At 31.2% G+C, this 23564-nt stretch overlaps 4 protein-coding genes across 7 annotated transcripts; 3 read left to right on the forward strand and 1 right to left on the reverse strand.

The window, feature by feature from the left end:
- The first annotated feature begins 6 nt into the window (after positions 1-6).
- Positions 7-10242, forward strand: LOC136781730 (mitochondrial glutamate carrier 1-like). Its single transcript, XM_066740707.1, has 8 exons — positions 7-282; positions 351-399; positions 697-831; positions 891-1040; positions 1113-1249; positions 1326-1511; positions 1577-1727; positions 1804-10242. Exons 2-8 carry the CDS (start codon positions 356-358, stop codon positions 1940-1942), a joined length of 942 nt encoding a protein of 313 aa, XP_066596804.1. The 5' UTR covers positions 7-282; positions 351-355; the 3' UTR covers positions 1943-10242.
- A 140-nt stretch (positions 10243-10382) lies between these two features.
- On the reverse strand, positions 10383-13667 carry LOC136781725 (uncharacterized). Its single transcript, XM_066740697.1, has 10 exons — positions 13440-13667; positions 13244-13379; positions 13021-13178; positions 12664-12937; positions 12302-12506; positions 11911-12092; positions 11660-11843; positions 11346-11573; positions 11032-11268; positions 10383-10978 (listed from the first exon to the last, which is right to left on the reverse strand). The coding sequence occupies exons 1-10, from the start codon at positions 13595-13597 to the stop codon at positions 10815-10817; spliced, it is 1926 nt and encodes a 641-aa protein (XP_066596794.1). The 5' UTR covers positions 13598-13667; the 3' UTR covers positions 10383-10814.
- Positions 13668-13865: 198 nt separating this feature from the next.
- Positions 13866-17643, forward strand: LOC136781695 (uncharacterized). Of its 3 annotated transcripts, XM_066740653.1 has the most exons (14): positions 13866-13980; positions 14066-14354; positions 14432-14634; positions 14710-14887; positions 14939-15041; positions 15110-15245; positions 15311-15468; positions 15548-15821; positions 15906-16110; positions 16167-16351; positions 16420-16600; positions 16676-16891; positions 16967-17203; positions 17268-17643. In XM_066740653.1, the coding sequence occupies exons 4-14, from the start codon at positions 14803-14805 to the stop codon at positions 17402-17404; spliced, it is 1917 nt and encodes a 638-aa protein (XP_066596750.1). In that variant the 5' UTR covers positions 13866-13980; positions 14066-14354; positions 14432-14634; positions 14710-14802; the 3' UTR covers positions 17405-17643. The 3 variants fall into 3 exon arrangements, with proteins under 3 accessions (XP_066596750.1, XP_066596751.1, XP_066596752.1); XM_066740654.1 differs by having other exon boundaries at positions 14066-14634; XM_066740655.1 differs by lacking the exons at positions 16967-17203; positions 17268-17643 and having other exon boundaries at positions 16737-16879.
- A 1083-nt stretch (positions 17644-18726) lies between these two features.
- LOC136781671 (uncharacterized) lies at positions 18727-23498 on the forward strand. Of its 2 annotated transcripts, none has more exons than XM_066740604.1 (11): positions 18727-18862; positions 18962-19070; positions 19127-19259; positions 19721-19878; positions 20498-20771; positions 21226-21430; positions 21492-21673; positions 21935-22145; positions 22225-22446; positions 22619-22852; positions 23273-23498. In XM_066740604.1, exons 1-11 carry the CDS (start codon positions 18808-18810, stop codon positions 23416-23418), a joined length of 1929 nt encoding a protein of 642 aa, XP_066596701.1. In that variant the 5' UTR covers positions 18727-18807; the 3' UTR covers positions 23419-23498. The 2 variants fall into 2 exon arrangements, with proteins under 2 accessions (XP_066596701.1, XP_066596702.1); XM_066740605.1 differs by having other exon boundaries at positions 22237-22446.
- The last annotated feature ends 66 nt before the right edge of the window (positions 23499-23564 follow it).

Genomic DNA, 23564 nt, shown 5'->3' on the forward strand with positions numbered 1-23564 from the left:
GACCTGCGCCTGCCTCGATCGTCAGTTTTGCGGGAGCAGCATGAAATATGGGTGATCATAGCCTAGAAATGGGATTTTAACTTGTATCAGGTTATATAACTCTTGTCAAGGTAAAATAAGATAACCATTCGAATGAAGTAACTGTTGCTGGTAGATATTTAGATTCCGAAACCCTCATTGTCACTTTCCCACTAAAAATAGGGAAAGTTTCTCTCCTGAAGAACTGAAATAGCCTTTGTAGCTAACAGTATTTTACTTTGACTGAAAATATTCGATTCACCGGTAAGTGATAAAAATTTATAAATCAATTTCAAATTTTTTGCAATCTTAACATTTATAAAACACGACAGTTCCAATGGGCAAGGAGCAAATATCAAAACCCGCAACACCTGAATTTAAGTAAGTATAACAGTTCACTTTTCTCGATAAGTGCTATGTATTATTTTAGAGTTTTTCAAACTAGTTTCAATAAAAAATCTTTACTAATCGATACGATGCGACTTCATATCAATAATAGTGAGAAATGTCAAAATGATGTTTTGCAATATTGGTTAAGTTGGTTGATATCTGAAAAAGAGTAATAGAATTATATTTACCAGTTTATGAAAATGATACTCTGCATGACTATATGACATTACTGTTCTGTTTGACAATCTATATTTAGAAGTATTAAATTGGTGGAATTTTCCTATCAAGGCTTCTACCAAAAATAATCAATGGGGGAATAGCAGGAATTATTGGAGTTTCAGTGGTATTTCCATTAGACCTTGTTAAAACTAGGTTGCAAAACCAAGTTGTAGGGCCTGATGGCAAAAAGATGTATAAATCAATGTGAGTACAAAATAAAAATTTTTGCTAATAAGAGAGAAATTGAATTCGTAAAATTATAGGCTGGATTGTTTTAAGAAGACGTACAAGGCTGAAGGATATTTTGGTATGTACAAGGGTTCTGCTGTAAATATATTATTAATAACGCCAGAAAAAGCTATCAAGTTGGCTGCCAATGATACATTCCGACACTATTTGTCCACTGGAGCTGGGTATTTTAATGAAATAACTCTTTCTCTAAAATTTTAAAGAAATCTTGGGTTAATATTTATTTATATTTTAAGACAAGTCTTGCCATTGGAGAGAGAAATGCTTGCTGGTGGATTGGCAGGTGCTTGCCAAATAATTGTAACAACTCCTATGGAATTACTTAAAATTCAAATGCAAGATGCTGGAAGAGTAGCTCTAGCTGCAAAAGAAGGTATATATTAGATTAAGGTAGTATATATACAGTATGTTTTGAAGAAGGTTTTTAATACTTTATTCCATTCTTGCAGCTGGTAAAAAAATACCAAAAATATCTGCTGTATCACTAACTAAAGAGTTGCTCAAGAAACGTGGAATTTTGGGTTTGTATCAAGGAACTGGAGCAACGGCTCTAAGAGACGTTACTTTTTCAGTAATTTATTTCCCACTTTTTGCTAGACTGAATGACCTTGGGCCAAAAAGGCCAGATGGGACCTGTAAGTTTTGTATGAATCAATCTTATATTATTAAAATTTTCAGTAATTTCTTATTGGGTTTTTAGCCATTTTTTGGTGGTCATTTTTGTCAGGATGTGCTGCTGGTTCTACAGCAGCACTGGCTGTGAATCCATTTGATGTAATCAAAACTAGATTGCAGGCAATCAAAAAAGCTCCTGGAGAGCCTACCTACAATGGAGTTGTAGATTGTATAGGGTGAGTAGTTTAAAGAGTTATTTATATACATGTTAATATCAAGTATACATTTTTTTCTTTTCTCTTTTTTTTGCAGTAAGACATTGAAGAATGAAGGCTTTACAGCTTTCTTCAAAGGTGGAGCTTGCAGAATGATAGTGATAGCACCACTCTTTGGAATTGCGCAAACAGTTTACTATCTTGGTGTAGCAGAATATCTCTTAGGATTGAAGTAGTCATTTTGCTTTAAAAATATCAAACTTTAATCTGCTCTGGAAGTACCCGACAATAAGTAGTTGTAAGCTATAACTGTTAATTACTGTTTGACTCAGAGTGATGTTCCATTGATTCAATACAACTAGATTTTAATTTGCTTATACATAGAGAGTAATTTTTTAACTTGAGAGAGCAAAATATCTAGAAAAATAAGTATTCTAGACAGAACTGCTTTTTATAAAAGTTGTTTAGGACAAAGGTCAACATAAAATGGTGTTAGTGTGACCTTAAAAATCATTTGAAGAATACACAAAGGTCATCTTGGATTTTTTAACATAAAACATTTCGTTTTTATTACATACTTTTGTAGCTTATTTTAAAAGGTTTCTAAAATACCAATTTATTATTTCAAAAAGTTATTCATTAGATATATATTTCGACTTAAAAGTGTATATAGGTGTGGTTTTGGCTGAAGCATAGCGTACGCGACCGCAATGCATAAACGTGAATTGTCGTTCTTATAGGATCGGTGTTGCTTAATACTTTACTGGGATGCTATCATGTACGCCAAACATCCTTTCATCAGCAGTAATGCTTCATTTGGATGTTTTTATATATATATACATATATATAACTTTTCTTTTAGCAAAATTTTCAGTTCAATTTTTGTTGAGCGGCTTAGTTTTGTACACTTGAAGTTATAAATTGTACTAAATCGAGTCACTCAATTGAAATTTAACCAAGGTTTTAGTTAAAAAGAATTTATTGTGTTGTTGCGGAGGAAGAATTGGGAAAAAGGGAACACAGGTTTCCACTGTGTTTTCCCCTTTCAGTTTACCAGATTATTGTTGAAATCTTTCGGCGAGCAATAAAACTTTTGTGAGCCTCGCCGGCGACAGTGTAACAGTGATTCTATAAATGTGCTACTGGCAAAGTATTAAAATTCCTCAAAAAATAGATGGAAAAAGATGTTTATCTGCTTAACGAAAACAAATATTAAATTTTTGCATTAGATTTTTTCAAAGGTTTTTACTATTTGCATTCAGAGAGAAGGTTTAAGGAAATTTTTAATACATTCACTGATTATTTAAATAAACATAAACATTATCTTACGTGCACGCTTTGGAGTATGTAAAATGACGGATCGTATGTATTAATCTTTTTAAATATGTCATTTTTTTCTAAGTGCAAGGTAAATGCTATTCGTCTCAGGGCCTTTATGGGAGATAGCGTTTCTCCAAGCTCATAAAGGACGCCATATATGCTAGTAACTGTAGTTGTAATTTTAAATAGTAATATCCATTGATGGACTAGATGAAATGATAAATTAATATAATGTTTTACAAGATTGATATAAGCTACAAGAGTAGACTATAAAAAATAGATAGCTCCATTTAAAAAATTCAAGATGGTCTTTAATCTTTAAATGTCGGTTAAAGGGGAAACATTAGCATTCCCTTACGCTGCCTTTTATGTAAAATTATTTGTATGTAAAATAATTTGGTCTGAAATGTATATTTTTTAAATATTTGGCAATCCCAAGTTAAACAATTCACCCTGTAGTATATGCAGTGAAAAATACAACGTAATTGACTATTTAAACATAGGTTTTTTATAAAATAACAAGTAAAAAAGGCTAATGAGAGTTTCTTTTATCGTATTCTAATTTGAATTATTTAATATTTTATTTGAACCTATATATAACATTGCTTCAACAGTAATAGTAAGGAGAAAAGCCTGTAATGGCGAAAAGATTGAACGCTTTTCTCTCGTTTTTACTTTTACCGTTGATTGAAAAAATGTCAAAAGCTCAAATAAAATGTTAAATAATTTCAAAATGATATACGAAGAAACAAAATGTTAGTAGACTTTTTAACTTTAATTTTATAAGTCACCTGTGATGACATTAGTAGCACTCAACAGAGACAACAGTTATGTAAGTGATAAGCAGTTTTTTTTAAAAACTTACTATCGCTGGATAAAGTTTCAGGATTAAAAATAATAGTCAATAACATAAATTACTCCCTCAACAGTTTTCTCTGTTGAAGGTTACTATTGACTATATAATATAATTTACATAGCGTATATAATTTGTTATTGAGATATAGGCGTCGTATTTAAAAATTCACCGCCATTACTACAAGCTCTGCAATTTCTATATTTTATGTTTTATACCTTATAGAAATGGCAGTAATGCCAGTACCGAAAATGAATTTTAAGGCCTGGTTATACAGGATGTACAGCTTTCGGTAGATAATATTTTAAATATAGGTCCTTTGAATAATTCCAGGGGTAACAAATTAAGAAACAATTTTTCTTCCATCGTGTATCGCTTTGAATTATTTAATTTTTTAGTTTGATCAATAATGCTGTATGAGAAATTAGGTCAACAAAGAAAACATGATAAGGTAAGAATGGCAAATAAACCATGCCCTGTTTGTTATTCTTATTACTGAAGCAGTGTTATTAACTAAACTGAAAAATAATATAATTAAAAAATGTTGTGTAAAAGATGAAAATTGAATTAGATATTTTTGTCTGCAATTATTCAAGGAGTCTCTGTTTAAAAATTAATTATAGAAAGGGGACACCCTGTATAATATACATATTATAATGTATTCAGAACTCTATTTTATTTAGCTATACTCAATAGTCCGTACAGACAAAATTTCTTTCATTGTTTTTTTAGACTACTCTTATTTGTATTATTTTTACGCAATGCGATTTTTCTGTTTGTTTAAATTATAATTTTACTTAGTTTTAATGGGCATTCCTTTTTAAATGGCTTTACATTGCCACACTAACGAACAAAACTTTAGATAAACTTAGATTTTTTGACTAAAGGAGAATTCCCAGTTAATATACCGATAAGTATATGTTTTTTAAGTGCAGAAGTAGTTTTAATGAAACGATTACACATTTATTTATCATTTTAATATTTAAGGATAATTTTTACTTAATTTAAGTAGATCCTATCCGCGATAAAGGACTGTAATTCGGACGTTGCATTTTCGTTCATTAATATGATCTTGCTTCTTCAGGTTATTTAAAGAGAACGACTGTTACTCAATAGGAAAGTAGTTATCACCTGGACTCAGAAAAATGCCATAGATAAAAGACTCAATTTTTTATTAAAAAAAATATATCATAATCTTTTATTACAAAAATTAAATTTTTTCTTTCCACAGACCTCATTTTTGCATTTATTTTTTTTTCTTTCCCGTGTTTTAAGTGAAAATACAATTCCACAAAGTAATAAATCATTTTTTTTAATAATTTGAAAAGGCAGAATCATATCAATACGTGAAAATGCAGCTTTGGGACCACAGTTATGTATCGCGGATAACATTCGATTACATTAATTTTACAAAATATTTTTCAGAAATAAAATTCTAGATAAATAAATGTCGTTTCATTAAAATTATTCTAGCACTTTAACAAAAATTATAAAATCATCTATTTTTCGGTACTTGAAATAGAAATCCCTTCCTAAGCACATTTTTTGTTTATGTGCTAATTTTAAAAAGTTTTAGCAGAATGCTGGTGCCATATTATCATTCCAAGGAGAAAACTTGCTAGTCCTTTTCTGTGTTATGATATAATACTAAATGTGAGGATTATAATCTCGTTTGTTTACAAAATTTGTGAGTGTGAAATATTTTTGTGCTATATATTAGTGTTACATTATGTCAATTACTGTAAAATATGGAGAAATGTCTAATTACGATAAATAATATAATCACTCTATGTGTACATTATACAGGTTGTCTCAAAAAGGTTGTGTCAACAAAAAAGACTCTGAGAAATAATTAAGCGTAAAAAAATGATTATAAAGAGTGAAATTAGCAGTACTTTTAAAACTATATTAAATCATATATTCGGTTTGACCTTAGGTAGGACGTAGGAGGATTTGTGAAAGTCGCCATGAATTGTTTCACGATAGAATCCCTATTTTTTATAACATATTATTACATATGCATTGAAAATTTTTCTTCGTTTCACCCAGTCGCTTACAAAATATTTAGATTGGAAATTGCGTATAAGACTGAGTTGGACTGAATTAGTGTGCGTGACAGCTACGTAAACGCATTATCGCTTGCCTATGTATACTTTCAAATCTAAATATGACAAACGGCTGAATGAGATGAAAAAAAGTTTTAAAGAGCTCTAAAGATTAGCTGAAGAATTATGTAATTAAAGATAGGGAGTTCTATTTAAAAAACTCAAGTTACCTTCATACGTCTCTCCATATTCTAATCTCAAACCGAATATATACAATTTAATATAGATTTTTGAAATATTGCAAATTATTCCTAACATTTTTTTTTGAAACGCTTCGCTTTCGAGATTTTTTGCAGTTTTAGTGCTTTTTGAGAAACCTTGTACATAGGAACATATTCTCTTTGAAAGAAAGTATTAAGTTATTGTGAGAATATTTAGTTGCGTCGCAGAGAACATAAGAAATTCTTTTAAGAAGCTTTTATTTCTCTGATTTTTCATTGCTTATAATGTTTTCACCATTTGTGAATGACTGCAGGATTTATATAAGTATAATAGTACATATGCAAGGTAAGGCAAAATCTGGAAACAGGCAAATACCTTAAAAACTACTTACTGCAGTGAAAATGTGAGATATATAAGATGTCCTATATTTATATTCCACCCAAAATAAGTTTTTTTTGTCTAGAAACAATGTTTAAGCCATAACTTATTTCATTCCAAATAGGACAAGGTGGTATAAATGTTTGGTTCTCTCTTGAGAGACATGCTGAAGCATATATGAAGATATCATTGAATTTGTTAAAATACACCGCCTTTCCTAACTATTATTTATTTCACATTCTTGTAACTGATCTCGAGAACTTTGCAAAACGATATTTCCATTTTGTTAAATTCATTACGAGCAAAATTATATAATTGCTCCAAATGTACTTTTTTAAATTGAAATATCCTGTAAACAGGTATATTTAATAAAATAAAAAAAAGGAGTTGGAAAGCTTGCAATAACAGCTATAAGAAAATGCAGTAAAAAGTGCAAGGGTGCAGCTTAAAAAATTCAAGGTCATTTTCAAAACTCTATCAGCACACCTCTCAAGGTCTGATCAGTGATAACTGCATTCTAGAATCTTTGCCAGTACTTGCAGCATCATTATGTACCTCGTTTACTAGTAACCAATTGACAAAGATAAAACAATACTGCGCGAGTATTGGTAGTAAATTCTTAAATGCAGTTGATATAATTTCATGTGTCCCTTGAGGTGAACAAAAAAATATCTAATTAAATATTTTTTTCTACAATCAATTGTAAAAGACTTATTTAGGGTGGAACATTTAAAATGGGACAAATTGTACAAGTTCTAACACAATTTTAACAAATACATTTAGAGGAAAATGAGCTTGACCCTGCAGATTTTCACAGGGGATATGAGAAAAATTAACGTAAAGTGTGTTAAATGGAATGATATACTGTATATTCTTGTAACTTATCTTACAAAGCTTTCTAAAATAAGTTAATTGATTCTTTGATTTAATTGCTCATTAGATATACAGGGTTTCTCATTTTAAACGTAATCTTAAATATTTTCTGAAAATCATGTTTTATAAAAAAACGTTTCATACAAAAGTTATTTGACTTCGAGAGGGGCATAGGATGGTAACATTGAATTGACCTTGAAACGTTATTTGATTGTAACATGAAAGTCACCTTGAGTTTTTTAACTGGAAAATCCTTACATATTGTTAAATATTTTTATAGTTGATATTTTGAGAGTTAACAAAAACTATTTTTTTACTTTATCCAGTCGTTTAAGAGATATTTCAATTTGAAAATATAAGTAGGTGGACAAAAAACAACGCGCGTGTATCCACAGGATTAACCCTTAAAGCTCCAACTTTCAATTGTGAATATCGACCGACAAATCGAACTTATCTTCATCATACTTTGACTTGCAAGTTTTAAAGTATCAGACTTTAAATACTGCTATGATGTGTAAATAATAATTTTAAAATCATGTCAAACAAAAAGCATGCTTCAAATTAGAGGTGCTTGACAAGCACATTTGGAGTGTTAAGAATTAATATACCCTCTTTCAGACAGACCAACAATTATATATAGTTTCAGAATTATCTTGCAAACATGCCAATTAAATTAAAAAATGAAGAGAGGATTATGGAAAGCTCTTGAGATCAGCTACAAGAATATGTAATAATAAATAATATAAGATATAGCAAAATCACAGAATTTCCTTAAAAATGGATATTTCTGGGAAAGTCCTAATGACAACCTTATAATTTAAAAAAATTAAATACGATGGAACTCTGAAATTAGAGCTCTCCAAAAATCAGCGTTATTGCTTTAAATTTTCACAGCGTAGTGCGACAAAGTGACTATTCGAATTTAGCCAGGTTCAAGGTTGTCCAACACTAGTGACGTAGCACCCGTAGCACACAGTGATAGGCTGTTTTAGCAGAGAACACTACGTGGTTCCTTAAGGCTGTTTTAGATTGTCTTAATGACGAACTTGTGTCTTTAGTAGCTTTATCATATATAATTTTTTGTTTTGGTTACACAACTTCTACGTGACAACCTACGACCACTTCTCTGTTAACACAGCCATGCAACATTTTCATCCTGGGTTTTTGAAGCTCCCCACCACGTGGCCATGGCTTGACCAACACATAACCAGTGCCTCTCGTGCGTGTGAAATTCTCAAAAATAATAAGAGTGGGGAGAGTTTTACACGTACGAGAGAAGCATTGACTGTGTGTTTGTCAAGTCTCAGTGGAATGGTGGAGGAGACCTTCAAAAACACAGTATTAAAATTACGCATTACTGACGTAGTAAGTCTAAAGTTGACGAGTACCTCACAGGAAACCAACGGATTTAATTTGTATAAATTTTACACTCATACTATTATAGAGACGAATTAAGGAAATTAAGCGAATTTAATTTAAGGAAATGAAGTATTTTTTTTTATACTAAAACTACATAATTTCTTCACAAATATTTATCGGTTGATGTATACTATATTGAGTGTGCCACTTTAAGTTAAATTCGAGAAATGAATTCGTAAGACACGATTAATCTAATAATTACTCAAATTTAAAATGCCATATTAATTACTAATTAAATTGTATTAATAAAAAGTCATTAAGATGCTAGCGTGTACAAACATAATCACATCTAGTTCACGAACGAAATTAAAATTAATGCGAATCTGCGATGGATAAAGTTTTCATTGTGTACTGCCATTTTATTAAATCTTCCATGATAGATACATAGTTTTCTCTTTACTGAGACGATTAAATATAGATGAAAACGCTGTGTTGAAAAATATAATGAAGGAAATTAGCAGAAATTTTCTCCATCATATTTATAATCAGCCCATCAAAATATAAAAATGTACAAAGTTTAAAATTAATTTAAGGTTTGATTTTTTCGGAACCTTATGCATATATCTTTTATGTGATTTTGCAAGATCAAGCTCATTCATTTTATAAATGTATTTCTTGAATTTGTAAAATGTTTGTGGAACATTTCTTTATGAATTCATTGTTTTTGAGATATTTGTCTGTTTCCAGACTTTTATTCTGCAGCCTGTAGTATTCAATTGAGTATTATAAAGATTATGGTGCTTTAAAAAATAATTTTCTTGTTGTGTCAATTATCCCTAGAATGATGTTTTGTAAATAATGTTTTCGCGTAACGTGAGCTCAATAGTAACTAGCATAAAAGGTTACGTCAGTCACACGTTAGTATATTTAATTTTAAGAATAGATATTAAAAATCATGTTTTACCCATTTATTTGTAAGAACGTTTTTATAATTTTATTTAAAACGTTCACTTAATCAATGAGACATATATAAGAAAAGTTATTGCAAATATTAAAAATTAACAAAATAATATTTATTATTTTTTGTTGTATAGAGTACGTTAAACTTCATTTGTAATGTACGTATTTTTAAAACTAAATATACTAAAGTAGCTTGAGCGACATCCAAGGCAATTTTTATTGAGCTGACATTGCAGGATTTCTTTTTATAAATCAACATTTGAGGGGGAGGGGATACAAAAAGTAAAATGTTCCATGTTATTAAAGCATCCGAATAAAGAGAATATAGAATATTTTACAAATGATAGTAACGAGCTGCTTTAAAATTCTACTATCATATGCACTGCTTCCTTATAAGAAAAAAAATCCAAAAAGATTGTTTTCAAATCACATATCGTTAATCGAAAGTGAAGAGATTAAATAAATATTGCCTGTTAATTGTAATTGAAAGATAAATAAAGCAATAATTGAGAAACTGTTCTTTGTTTCACTTTAATAATTATATTTTTGTATTTCAACATACTCTTACATAAAAATAGAATCCCTTATTTTATAAAATTAGTATATATTAATTATTTTAATTGCTGACTTATTAAAATAAATTGAAAGACAAAACCTTAGGTCTGCTATGTAGGTACAGTGTAAGTTTTATTATGTTTCAATTAAATGAACAGTTATTAAATAAAAGTATCTATAGAAAAGTTGGAGCATCAATCTTCGTGCATGGAATACAAATTTCTTTCAAGCATCGAAACGTTTCATCGTCATTCCTGTAAGGTTACTATGAAAGTTGTGTAACGTTGCCTCAACATATTTTGTAGAGGCACTAAGTGGGAAAAGAGGTGTAACTAAATTTCTATACATGTATGTGTGTGTGTGTGTGTGTGCCACTACATTACAATATATATATGAAAGTAAAATGTGTTTATTACAAAGTTATTTTTTATTTGTATTCCCATAATATGAGAAACAGTATGGGCTCCACTCTGAGAAACAGTATGAAGGGATAAAATAGGAAATAATGTTGGATCTAGAATAGGAAGTAGTATGGATCAAGAATTAAAACAGCGTCGAGAAATCCAATTTTCCACCTGGTAAATAATCACCGCACCTCGGAAAGTTCTCCGGAATTGGCGGGAAATCCTTGTTCTCCCCTACTTTTATTATCATATTCATCCCGATGACGATATGGTAGGCAAAGTGACAATGAAAGAACCAGTAACCTGAAAAAATTCTCTCGTTAACGAAGAGTGCGATAAAATAATAATTGATTTACCAGGATTCTTTAATTTCGCCCTAATAATCGCGTATCCGTTATGAGGAATGAGCAGAGTGTCCTTGGACACAGGTTTTTTTATCTTCTTTTGACGAAGTCTTCTGCGAAAAGAAGTAATTAGTGGGACAATAGTTTTCATGCTAATTTGCCATTCGGGTAGAAGCTTCCCTAACGCCATCACGTGAAAAGAGTGTCCATGCAGATGAAACGGATGAGTCAGAATGGAATAACGATTTGCTGTGGAAATTTTTTTTTCTCTTATTGGCAATCGATCATTTTTTCGTTTTATTAATATTTGCTATTTTTTTACCAACCAGAATAATCGATAAGTATCATTTCTATCGTGTCGTTGACGTTTACTGGCAAGGTGTGTGGACAGACGCAGTCATTTTTGGGACATGGCGTCATTGGCATTTGTTTTCCTGGAGTGCAAAGCGTTGCAAAAGGCGAGGTGTCGTTCCATTGAGAAATTGGAGGTGACGATGGAAACCGGAAAGAGATTCCGTTTATCAAAGCTGTGATTGGGAATGAACTGGGTGGTACTAAAAAAAATCATTCATTTAATTTGAATAAATGACATTTTTAAAATTGCATTGATGAATTTTAAATAAATAATCGATATTTTTACCTATAAAATGCTTGTACGTGTTTATCACGTGTGGATCGGGTCGATCGAAATACAACAATTCGTAAGGTAAATAAGCGTTGACTTTTACAGTTGGATTAAGAATTTCTGGATCGACGAAATCCACCGAATGTAAATCAGTGATGCATATGGTTGTGGATGGCAGATCGCAATCACCGTTGTAAATCTTTTTTTGAAAATAAATTATTTAAATTAAATTTTGCTGGAGCAACAAGAGCAGACTAAAGGCTCACCCTTTTATTTTCCAATGGTGAATCGTAGCTCAGTTTTTTGGTCGATGGAACGAAACCTTGTCCCTCGTATCTGAGAATCGCGAATTGTATTATTTTATTTGCGAAACATTCTTGCGAATAAATTTGTATCCAATATGTTCCTGGTTTCTGTTGAGCGTGTAAAATAATGTCAAATCTTTCTCCTGAAATTCAAACAATTAAAATTTTTTATATTTTTTGAAATAATACTATCTAACAATATTTTTAATTATTAATTTACAGATGTCTCTATATCTGTTTTCAATCTTCAGAAAATTCGTATAAATTCGAGTGAGCTTTCATTTAATCGATTCATAATTAAATATTTTGTTAGAATAATATTAAATTATTATTATTGTTTAAATAGTTTCACCTGAATAAGAAACAAATGCATCCACGTCGACAGGTTCAAAATTATCACCATCAGTGGCTATTAAAGTTAAAGTGTGATTTTCTATAGAAAACTGAGCATCGCACGTTGTACCTAGTGCATTGATTATTCTAAACCTGTAACGAACTCCAAGAGTCACTGTAATTACTTCATAAGGAACCTCAGATTCCTTCCCAGTTTTGGGATCCTAAAATTCAAACTAATCTTAAGACTGGGATTAAAAATTGAACTTAAAAAAAATTATCATTATTTCAAATAAAAGTTCCCATTGAGCCTCTGATAAAATCTTTCAGAAAAAATAAATTAATTATTCAAAATTTCCTCTATAATTTCAAAATTCCTACACTAAATTTTCCAAATCCATTGACCAATATCGAATCAGGGTATTGTCCAGTATTAGAGTGGATATGTCCAGGTACTTTCTCGCTCGCAATAACATGTAGATAATCACTGAGAATTATATTGTGAATTGGCAAATCGACATCATAGAGATTCCTATGAGGATCCTCGTTTATCGGAACGCGAACGATCAGACTCCCATAAAGTCCGTCCAATTTTTGTACGCTCGAATGGGAATGATAGAAATGAGTGCCTGGTTTGTCAGCTTTAAATTTATACCTGTAGTTGTAAAAAAAATTTCAATTTTTGGTCTTTGCTTCTTTCATTTAAATAAGTAGATGTCAATTTTTACTGCATCACACCGGAAGCTAGTTCCACCAAGAATTGGACACTGTGTGACGAATGGTACACCATCGAAGTAGGGAGTTTCACGTTGATGAATTCCATGCCAGTGTATAGCAGTGTCCAGGCCTTCCATTAAATTATTCACATCTACTATTATGGTGTCGTTGTAACACACCTAACATTAATATATTTTTTATATTTCTCTAATTAATATTTGCTGTTAATTATCATTTGTTTTACCTGTATACTTGGACCAGGTATCATACGATTGATGGTAAGAACTCCTTTCTCGTATCCATCGCCAAACACACACTGACAACTAGGCTCGATTTCAATAGACTGCTTGCTTCCATTTGGTTGACAATGAGAACAGGCACTTTTGAGAAGAAAAATTTAATTCAGAATCGATAATTTTTCAAAAAAATTTTTTACTCACTTTCCCATAGTGACGTAATACTCCAAAGTAAAATTATATTTGCACGTCATGGGACGATCTTTCTCGCAATTTCGTATGCAGGGATGAAGATCTTTGGATTCTCCATGACAGAAAACTAATGTGAATAAAATTAGATTGTTAAATGTGAAAATTTTCATGCCTATGAGAGCTTAAAAATTTAGCAGGTCATTTTGAAACTAAGAACTTTTTCAATTGACACATTTTAGCTTGTTAAAGAGATGATGATAAGTGTGCGAAGCCTCGGTAATTGCATTTCAGTCGTAATTATATATATATATATATATATACATATATCTTTCTTTACGTTATCTACTATTATTATATATATAAGTATTGCCTAATAATGTATTTCCATACATGCAGGTGAAAAGGAATTGTTTTTTGCGCAATGGGGGTGTACTTATTGTTAATTAACTTAAAGACGTGCATCGAGTGACGAAAAATGTAATTCGGAATAAATTTCAACAATATTGAAAATATGAATCGTTTCATAAGAATAAAACTGGCTCATTTTACTCTGGTATGGTTAAAATCTGTTTTTTTTTTATTTTTAAAAATGAAATTTTATTTTAACAATTATATTTTATTTCCTGTCAATAATTTAGAAAGAAGAAGCTTCACTGCTCTTCGACAGAGTTTAATGAGTGATTTTACTACAAAATTGTAACCTTAATGTTAAATCGAACGTTGGGAACTGGAAGGTCAGAGTGTTGAGTCCGTTTAAACCCAGACTGGCTTCACTGATGTTCAGTATGTCCTCTGAATATCGGGTTCTGCACAGCATCAAGTGACTTATAGACATCTTTTAGAAGTTTCTTAGTCAATTGCATGACTAATATATATCTATAGGACAACTTTTAATCAAGTGTGTTGTATGAGGTGTTATCAGTGCATGTACGTTCATACTTAAACATCAACTAACAAGCCTGTGGATCATACATGTATGTAAATTTGTGGACACTTGCTTGTAGGAACATCGTGTGTGATACTCGCTGGAATAATATCTGATAGAACAGAACCTGTACCAGTTTGTCGTTCAAAAACTTTTTCAAACGCAATTTTTTTATTTAACGAAGATTGGACCAATTAAATAGGAGTGTCATGACTTTTTTTGCATATGGATCCTCTTAATATATTCTATAAGAAATATGATACTAAGACTTCAAACTCTCCAGTTCAGTATATCGAAATGTTATCTAAATTATTTGTTTTAATTAGAGCTGCTGACGTTTCTTTTCCAATTAACTAGGTATTGGCAGGAAATATTTTAGTAAAGACATATACTGGGTACCAATGAAGTCAAGAAATAATATCTGAATAAATTCGTGCAATTTTGTAGAATATGAAATTATCAAAAATATTTGGTGACTCCAGATTAATCCTGACAATTGTACATTTTGTTTCGTTTACAAATGCTATTCTGGCAGGTAAGAAGTTTTCTAATTTAAATTAGGACATTTTTAATCCTTTTTTGTTAGCACAAAGGACCAGGTACCATCCTTGTCTTAGAACGTGCCAGGAAAATAGAACGATGACATGTCATTATCACTTTCATATTGAAAGATACGTTACAATGGGCACGTAAGTGATATCTCGAAAAAGTTAAAGTTTCTCATTTCAAATAAACAAATTAATTTAAAATTCCTCAGTGCTTGCAATTATTGCCACCCAAATACAACAGTTTCGCAACTAATGAAATTTCCAGTCTGCCAATGTGTATTTGCTGATGGATTTGAGCGTGCAATTCTGACAATAAATCGATTGCTTCCTGGGCCCAGTATTCAAGTACTAATTACTTAACTAAATTGCTTATTTAAAATGTAATAAAAAAATTCTATGATAAATGATAGGTTTGCAAAGGAGACACTATAATAGTGGATGTTCATAATCAGATAGATGGTCAAAGTACAAGCATACATTGGCATGGTTTGCATCAAAAGGGGACACCATACTTCGATGGTGTTCCCTTTATCACACAGTGTCCCATTCCAGGAGGCACCAATTTCAGGTATTACCACATATCCTAAGTTCTGGACAATCCAAAAGATGATGAAAACTTTTATAAATCAAATCTTCCTGTATCAAAGGTACAATTTCAAAGCAGACAAGAGTGGATCCCATTTTTATCATTCCCATAGCAACGTGCAATTAGTGGATGGCATTTATGGAGCTCTGATCATCCGGGAGCCCCATCATCAGAACTACCACAAGGATCTTTATGACGAGGATTTGCCTGAACATGTTTTCTTGTTAAGTGATTTTATGCACGTGATGGGAGCTGAGAGGATACCTGGATATTCCTATTCTGGCAAAGGTCAATATCCAGAATCCTTCCTGATCAATGGTCTCGGAAGGTATCGGGTTAGTTTTTCACTAGAAGAACGTTTTGTCTGAATTCTAAATTTATTACAACATAAAATTAACTCGAGGACTTTAATATTCTAGAATCTGGAAACTGGTAGTGAAACTGCTACTCCTTACGAGGTTTTTACAGTACAAGAAGGAGCACGATATCGTTTCAGATTGATCAACAGTATTGGAACCAGTTGTGAGGCCAGAATAACCTTCGAAGGTCATCCTTTGACCATGATAGCGTCTGATGGTGATGATTTCGATCCCATAACTGTGGACTCTATTGTCTTCTACTCTGGTACTTAATTTTTTTTTATTTATTTTTCTTCAACTAAAAGACTGTGAATTCTTCAGGTGAGAGATTTGATGTTATTTTACACGCTAATCAGACCCCAAAAACCTACTGGATCCACGTAATGTCTCCAAAGGGTTGTCTTCCAAAGGGAGTACATCAGTTGGCTGTTCTGAGATACGAAGGACACTCCTATGAGCCTAAGACAACGAAACCTACTTATGCTGAAAGTTTGCCAGGAGGAAAGGTAAATCCTTTTATATAATATACATATATATATAATTTGTTACTACTACGATGTTATATTTATTACAGAGCTTCATAGACATTTGTGATAAAAAACATCTATCTGGTCTTTGCCACTTACGATCAGTCAATGAAGAATCATTGCGAATCACCGAAAGAGTGCCCGATCATCAAATTATACTGCCTTATGAAATGTTTTCTTACGAAAAACTTGATCCTTTTAGACCTAACACGTACAATCATTTTCTAGGTATGATAAAGTTTAAAAATAATTTTAATAGAGTCGACCGAAGTATAAAAATTGATTAGTTTTTTTATCTTCAAGTTGCACCAGAAAGAACGGAAATTACGAGTAAAATCAATGGGATTTCTTTCAAATTCCCCAGGGTCCCACTCTTAACACAACCCGAAGACTTCGATGGGAATAATCTTTGCAATTCTACCTACAAAATACCCTGCACAGGGTCAACGTGCACTTGCACTCATACTTTAAACTTCGATCTAGGGGATTTAGTGGAATTTCTGCTGATAGACTTTACTGGTTGATATGATATTTATTATTTGATTATATAAAAATAATTAACTTTTTATTTTAGTAAGGTCGATGATATTTTAGAAAATCTTCACACGAGACTGCCACATCCTTTTCACATGCATGGACACAGTTTTTACGTGATGGCACTTGGAAAATTTAATTACACGAATCAATCCAAAGGGGATTTAATACACCAAGTTTTGAAGGAATATTCTTCAAAATTGAAATCTAAGGAGATACATCGTCCAGTTAGCAAGGATACCTTACTGATCCCTTATAATGGTTATGCCATCTTAAGAGTGAAAATGGATAATCCTGGTGACGAACATTTTTTCTTACGTTATAATTGACAACATTTTAATGTTTGTTTAATTATTCACAGGCTATTGGCTTTTCCACTGTCATTTTGCATATCATCAAGCAATTGGAATGAGCGTAATAATTCACGTAGGGAATCTTTCCCATTTACCACCAGTTCCAGAAAAGTTCCCTGTTTGTAACAGCTTCTTGATTCGATAAGAGAAAAATTTATAGAGAAAGCTAATCTAATAAATTATGAGATCATAAAACTCTGTCTAATTAGCCCTTTAAGAGTATGTATTGATTATGGAATAGTATTATCGATGGTCCCATTTAATGGTTCCAGTCTTTACTGAACAGAACATTATAAGAAAAAATGAGTGTATCAAGGTTAACCTAAAAAGCTTGTACGATTTTTACTCCACCAGAAACTCTGGAAATATGACACGTGATGCATTTATGTGAGTTTAATACCCCCCCCCCCCCTCACCCAATCCTTAGTAACAAAATTGGTCCGAATGACGTTATTATGACCAGATTACTAATGATCATGACGTCATAATAATCAATTCTATTACCGGAGGCACAAAGAAATGCTGTTTATTTGTGAGAGTACTGAGTAACTAGAGAACTTTAAAAATGTAGGATATTATTTATTGTCATGTTAATTTTTTATTACAATTGATGTAAAAAGTATTATAAGATAAAACAAATGGACTATTTTAGTTGCTTATTATTGTAATAATAAACAATTTACTGGTTTTTACATGCTATCAGCATTACTGCAAAAGAGAATAAGATAATTAGTGGGTCATACACAATATTACTTTCTCTTGTTGTAAATTATTTTTGCAAATATTTCATTATTAATTATTCAATTTATATTACAATTCTGCTATTATTCAAATTCAAAAAAAAATTGATCAGTACGGTGTGATTCTACGCAGTAGAACCTTCTTAAGATGAATAAAAAGTCATGATAATTGCATATTTGATATATATGTTTTAAAGATATACTACATAAACGAAAATTGGTTAATTGCCATTTTAAATAATTATCATGCAATAGCACCAAGGTTTTTAAACTTATCTATTTCCTGCTTCTTTAAATGTAGTTTATCTTCCTACTTAATATTCAAATCGAACAAAAAATTTTAATTTTGTAGAATCATTGTATACATCAAACAGCTTCATTAAATTAAGAAATTAATTATCATATATTGAGTCATTAATAAATATTTTAAAACCAGGAATAAACACAGATGATATTAAAAAATAGAAAAAAGAAAATGCTAGAAATATATGAAAGAACTTTCTTTGAAATCTCTTTAATAAAGTTATTTAGTACACATTAATTATTATTGCACGAGAGGCTTTAAAGAAAATTAAAAAGAACAATGGAATGGAGAAGACGTAAATTGAAGTTGACATTAAAAATTATTTGATTGGAAATAAACGTTGATAAGTTTAAGCGTTGCTAGTCAGATAAGAGACTTTTCTAAGAATAACGGGAAACTCGAAACCAGGTAAAACAAAATAAACATAGATTTCAATTTAACAAGAAAATTATCGACGAGTTTGAATTTCCACTTCGAACTAGTAGCTTCGACGACATATTTACCATGAAATTCTTTCTCCTTTGCTTCATATATCTACTTGGAATAAAAGCCTCGAATTGTAAGTGTAATTTTTAAGTAAAAAAAAAATTAATTAACAACTAAACCATACAATTATATAATTAGGGTTTTTAACTATATTTTTATTCTATAATCGCAGCCATCGTCTTTTCGAGTCCCAAAGAATGCGCCAGAAACTGCAAAGATGGCGAACCTCCAAAATATTGTTATGTCAAATTCATATTGGAATATTATACTTCGAATGGAATGTATGAGTGATTCTTTGAATGAAAGACAAAAATGATACAGCATGGATTTTCCACAGGGCCTGTAATTGGTGTATGCCAAATATAACAAATCAGTTGTCGACCGAAGCCCTGTGCGAGTGTATTATTGCCGATGGTATTGAAAAAACAGTTTTGTCCATAAATCGGATGATACCAGGACCAACTATTCAGGTAAAAGCAAGGATATTGGAAAATTATAATTTACTCTATAATTAATTTATGCAAAAGAAATTATTAAAACTCGGTTAATTGTTAAATATACAAGATGTTTATTATATATAAATCAAACCATAGCATGGACGAAATATTTATTTTTCATTGTAATTGTAATACATGTTTTACATAAGACATTTTTCAGATCCTTTTAGATTTATATCCAAAAAGATTATGTTATACGAGAAAATGATATCTTTTACAATTACAGAATTAAATTAATTTTTACTTCCATCATTTAAAGGGATTTAAACGGAATATCCTGTATACAGGACGAACCACAAATAAATCCTGAAACATATAATTAAATTTGATCAATTCAAACAGACCGTGTTGTCTAAAAATCATCACAAGTTTTGACTATATATACATATCATATTCCGACAATATCAGTTGTAAAAGATCCTTATGGTCCTCAGGTTTGCAAAGGGGACCACGTGATAATAGACTTGGAGAACGCAGCTGAAGGACTCGAGGTTACCATACACTGGCACGGGGTCTTCCAAAATGGTTACCAATACTACGATGGTGTCCCATTTATCACCCAATGTCCTATTCCATCAGGAAATACCTTCAGGTAACTCTATAGTAGATCTAGGTGATTTATACAATTAATCAGTCGTTACATTAAATTCTGTAAATTAATATTATAAAAATTGTAACATAAATACCTGTGACGATATTTCCATTTGCGTAAGGGACCACTTACGTCACAGTTTTTCCGGTGACATTCGCCGGTTCTTACTTCCCTATCCAAGGTGATACTTGATTAGTTTTTTTGCTAAAAACCAATCGATGTCATTCGGATGACCATCGTTCGCCAATCATGCACGATTTTAGATCCAAGTTTGTTCATAAGTCGATGATGAAAATCCTGGTTTGATCAGTGTACTAGATCATGAAGAGATGAACCAACTACTCGATAATTATACATTTGCAGAGTATTTTGAAAGGACCTTAGAAGTATCTACATAAAAATGTAATAAAAAATGGAGAGATTGGGTTTCTTTTAAATAATTCAAGGCAATCTTGCTGTAACATTAAATGACCTTTCAGGAACAGATCAATGGTATAGCACCTTTTGCTATATACCTTTCGAACTGAACAATTTATATATTTAAATAGTTTTTTTAAGTAATTTTCAATAAAATATTGTTTTTCATATTTTAATGAGCATTCCTTGTAAATATTTATAGGTACGATTTTGTCGTTGACAACGAAGGCACCCATTTCTACCATTCTCATATATCTGTGCAAATGATGGACGGTCAATATGGTGGATTAATAGTTCGTGTTCCAAAAAGTCAAGAACCTAATGGGTTTCTATATGACGAAGACTTAGCTGAGCACATAATGGTCATCAGCGATTGGATGCACGAACTTTCCCTGGAACATTATCCTGGAAAAGTTCGTAGTGATATAGGTCAAACTCCTGATAACATTCTTATCAATGGGAGAGGAAAATATACGGTAAGATTCCATCCCATAAATTCTTAGAAACTTTTCTTAAAAATTCTGATTTTAAAATTAAGGAATAAAATTGATTGTTAACACTAGTGAATAACAGAAACATGCTTCTTGAGCCTTGAAAATGATTTATTATGTATTTTTTTAAATCTGAAACTAAATCTGTAAAATTGCTGTATTATAGGCTCCAATATATTTATAAACGTAGTTTCTAGAAAAATATTTCCACAAACTGAATAGTTTTTGACATAAATAAATTAACATTTTTTTAATAGTTGTACCGGATAATTAATTTTACACCCAAAAGTTTAAATGTTTTGGAAACAAGAGCTGATAAAGGAAATTTATGTATAGATTGAGTTTAAGTGGGAAAGATTGCATAAATCATCATATTCGAATCTTAAAAGAACTTTACTTCTCTAATTTTATCACTCTATATAATATTTCTGATTTTTAGGATCCTGTGACTAAGCGAAAAAATAATATTCCTTATTACGTTTTCAACGTGGATCCTGGAAAACGATACCGGTTTCGCGTTATTAATGGATTTGGAACTGTTTGTTTAGCCCAATTGACCATCGAATGGCATTCTTTGCAAATTATAGCCATGGATGGTGAAAATGTTCAAGCAGTAAAAGTGGATTCGGTCATTATGGGATCAGGTACGGTTTTATTATTAAATTTTTGATAGAAATTTGAGATTGAACCGAGGATTAATTTTAGGGGAACGTTTGGACTTCGTTCTCAGCGCAGATCAACCACCAGGTTCTTACTGGATCCAAGTGAAAGCTCTGGGAGAATGTAGAACTTCGGAATTACAGCAATTTGCAATTTTGAGATATTCTGGTCAAGTCTCGAGACAACAAACCAATGAACCTGGCTATTCCCAATGGAGATACAATTGGGTACAGAAATATTTTCTTGAACATTGTAAGAGTGTCTATTCAAAGGAATTTAATTTTCTTGTTCTCAGTAATTTTGTGTTATATCAAAACTTTTGAAGACATTGTTTTAAAAAGTTATCAAAGAGAGATGAGATCAGTGAGGATTGAACTAATAAATTTTTCAAAATATCAAATAAATTCATTTGAAGAGAACAAGTTTAGCTTATTCCTCTTCTAATAATTAACAGAATAATATTTTATTAATTTTATTTTAATTTTTAGTTATTTAATCCGCAAAATGCAACAGGCTGTTCAGGTGCCCCACCAAACAATGGACGTCTCTGCGTGAACCAGATGCAGTCTTTTGATCAAGTTGATCCGAGAATTTTGAGAGTGAACCCTGATCTTCAACTAATACTTCCTTTCGATTTTGTTTCATATAATTCAACACTGACCACATTCTTTGGTCCCAAGAAATACGACAAGTTTTTTGGTATTAATTCAAAGAATTCGAATTGAAGTAATTATTTTTCTGATAATGTAATAGATAAATTTGTTGTAATTAATTTCAGTACCCCCAAAAGCTGATGTCAGTTTATCTGTGATGAGGAATATTTCTTACGTGGAACCAATATCACCTTTGATATCACAGAGGGAAGGTTACAAATCTCTTTGTAATCCTAATCAATTAATACAGGAGTGCAGAAATCCTGGCAAATATACAGCCTGTAGCTGCACGCACACCTACAACATCACTCTAGATTCCATAGTAGAAGTGGTTATTTATGACCAGAGTATGTTTTATTATTAATTAAAGGTGATGGATATTTTTGACAATGGGTTAAAACAACGGGTTTCAAAATATTATTTTTAGAGATATATAAAATAAGGCAGAGTGAAAAATGTTTGTAGTCTCGATCCTACGATTTCTTTATTTATAAAAATTGTTTGTATTTCATTATTCAGCTTGGGTCGAAGATCTTTCTCATCCCTTCCACCTTCATGGCCATAGCTTCTATGTATTTGACATTGGACAATTTACAAGTGGCAATAATATCACGTCAGAAAAAATCCAGAGAGTTTTACAGAGGCATCAGGCACGTTTAATGGATGGCGACTACATTAATCCAGCTAGAAAGGACACTATAACTGTACCCATCAATGGATTCGCCACCATTCGCTTCATAGCCAATAATCCAGGTAAAGAATCTATTTACAATTAATGAGATTCGATATTGGACTTCTTTCATTATAATAAGACAGATTTTGTATTTTCAATTACTGATAAATAATAATGGATTGATTAATTCGTTACAAAATATTTAACAACTGATGCTAAATATAAAAATAACTTCTATGAAGTTAACTGACTGACTATTAATTTTTTAATTTTCAATCATTGATATATTTTAACCATCCTTCAATATTGATTGATTCTGAAGACTTTACCTCCATAAAAGAATTTCTAAAATTGTAAAAATGTTACCTAACTAAATTTCGAATTTTATGCCAATATAATAATAAACCACAAACGTTTTTAATCTATATTGTCTGCATGAGGGACACTCTTAAAACTATTGCAACAAGAAAATTTGTATGTCTTTAATTTTCTTTTTTTAGGCTGGTGGATGATGCACTGCCATTTCCTGTGGCACACAGTTTCTGGAATGGACGTGATATTCCATGTAGGGGAACCTGATGATTTACCCCCAATACCAGAAAATTTCCCAACCTGTTCCTCCTTCGTGCCAGACGTTAATGTATAATATTTACAATATAGTCAAATTTAAAATTAATTTAAAGAAGATTAATAAAGCTCATTGAAAAGAAATCTTAATAAAATTAAAATTTTTATTTATCTTCATGCACATTATGGAAAGGTTTGCTTGTTAAATGTTCCTAGTTTTTTTCC

The sequence above is a fragment of the Prorops nasuta genome, unplaced genomic scaffold (assembly GCF_024137725.1).
Source record: "Prorops nasuta isolate Cenicafe-Biocafe unplaced genomic scaffold, Cenicafe_Pnas_1.2 PNAS00024, whole genome shotgun sequence".
Taxonomy (NCBI): Eukaryota; Metazoa; Arthropoda; class Insecta; order Hymenoptera; family Bethylidae; genus Prorops; species Prorops nasuta.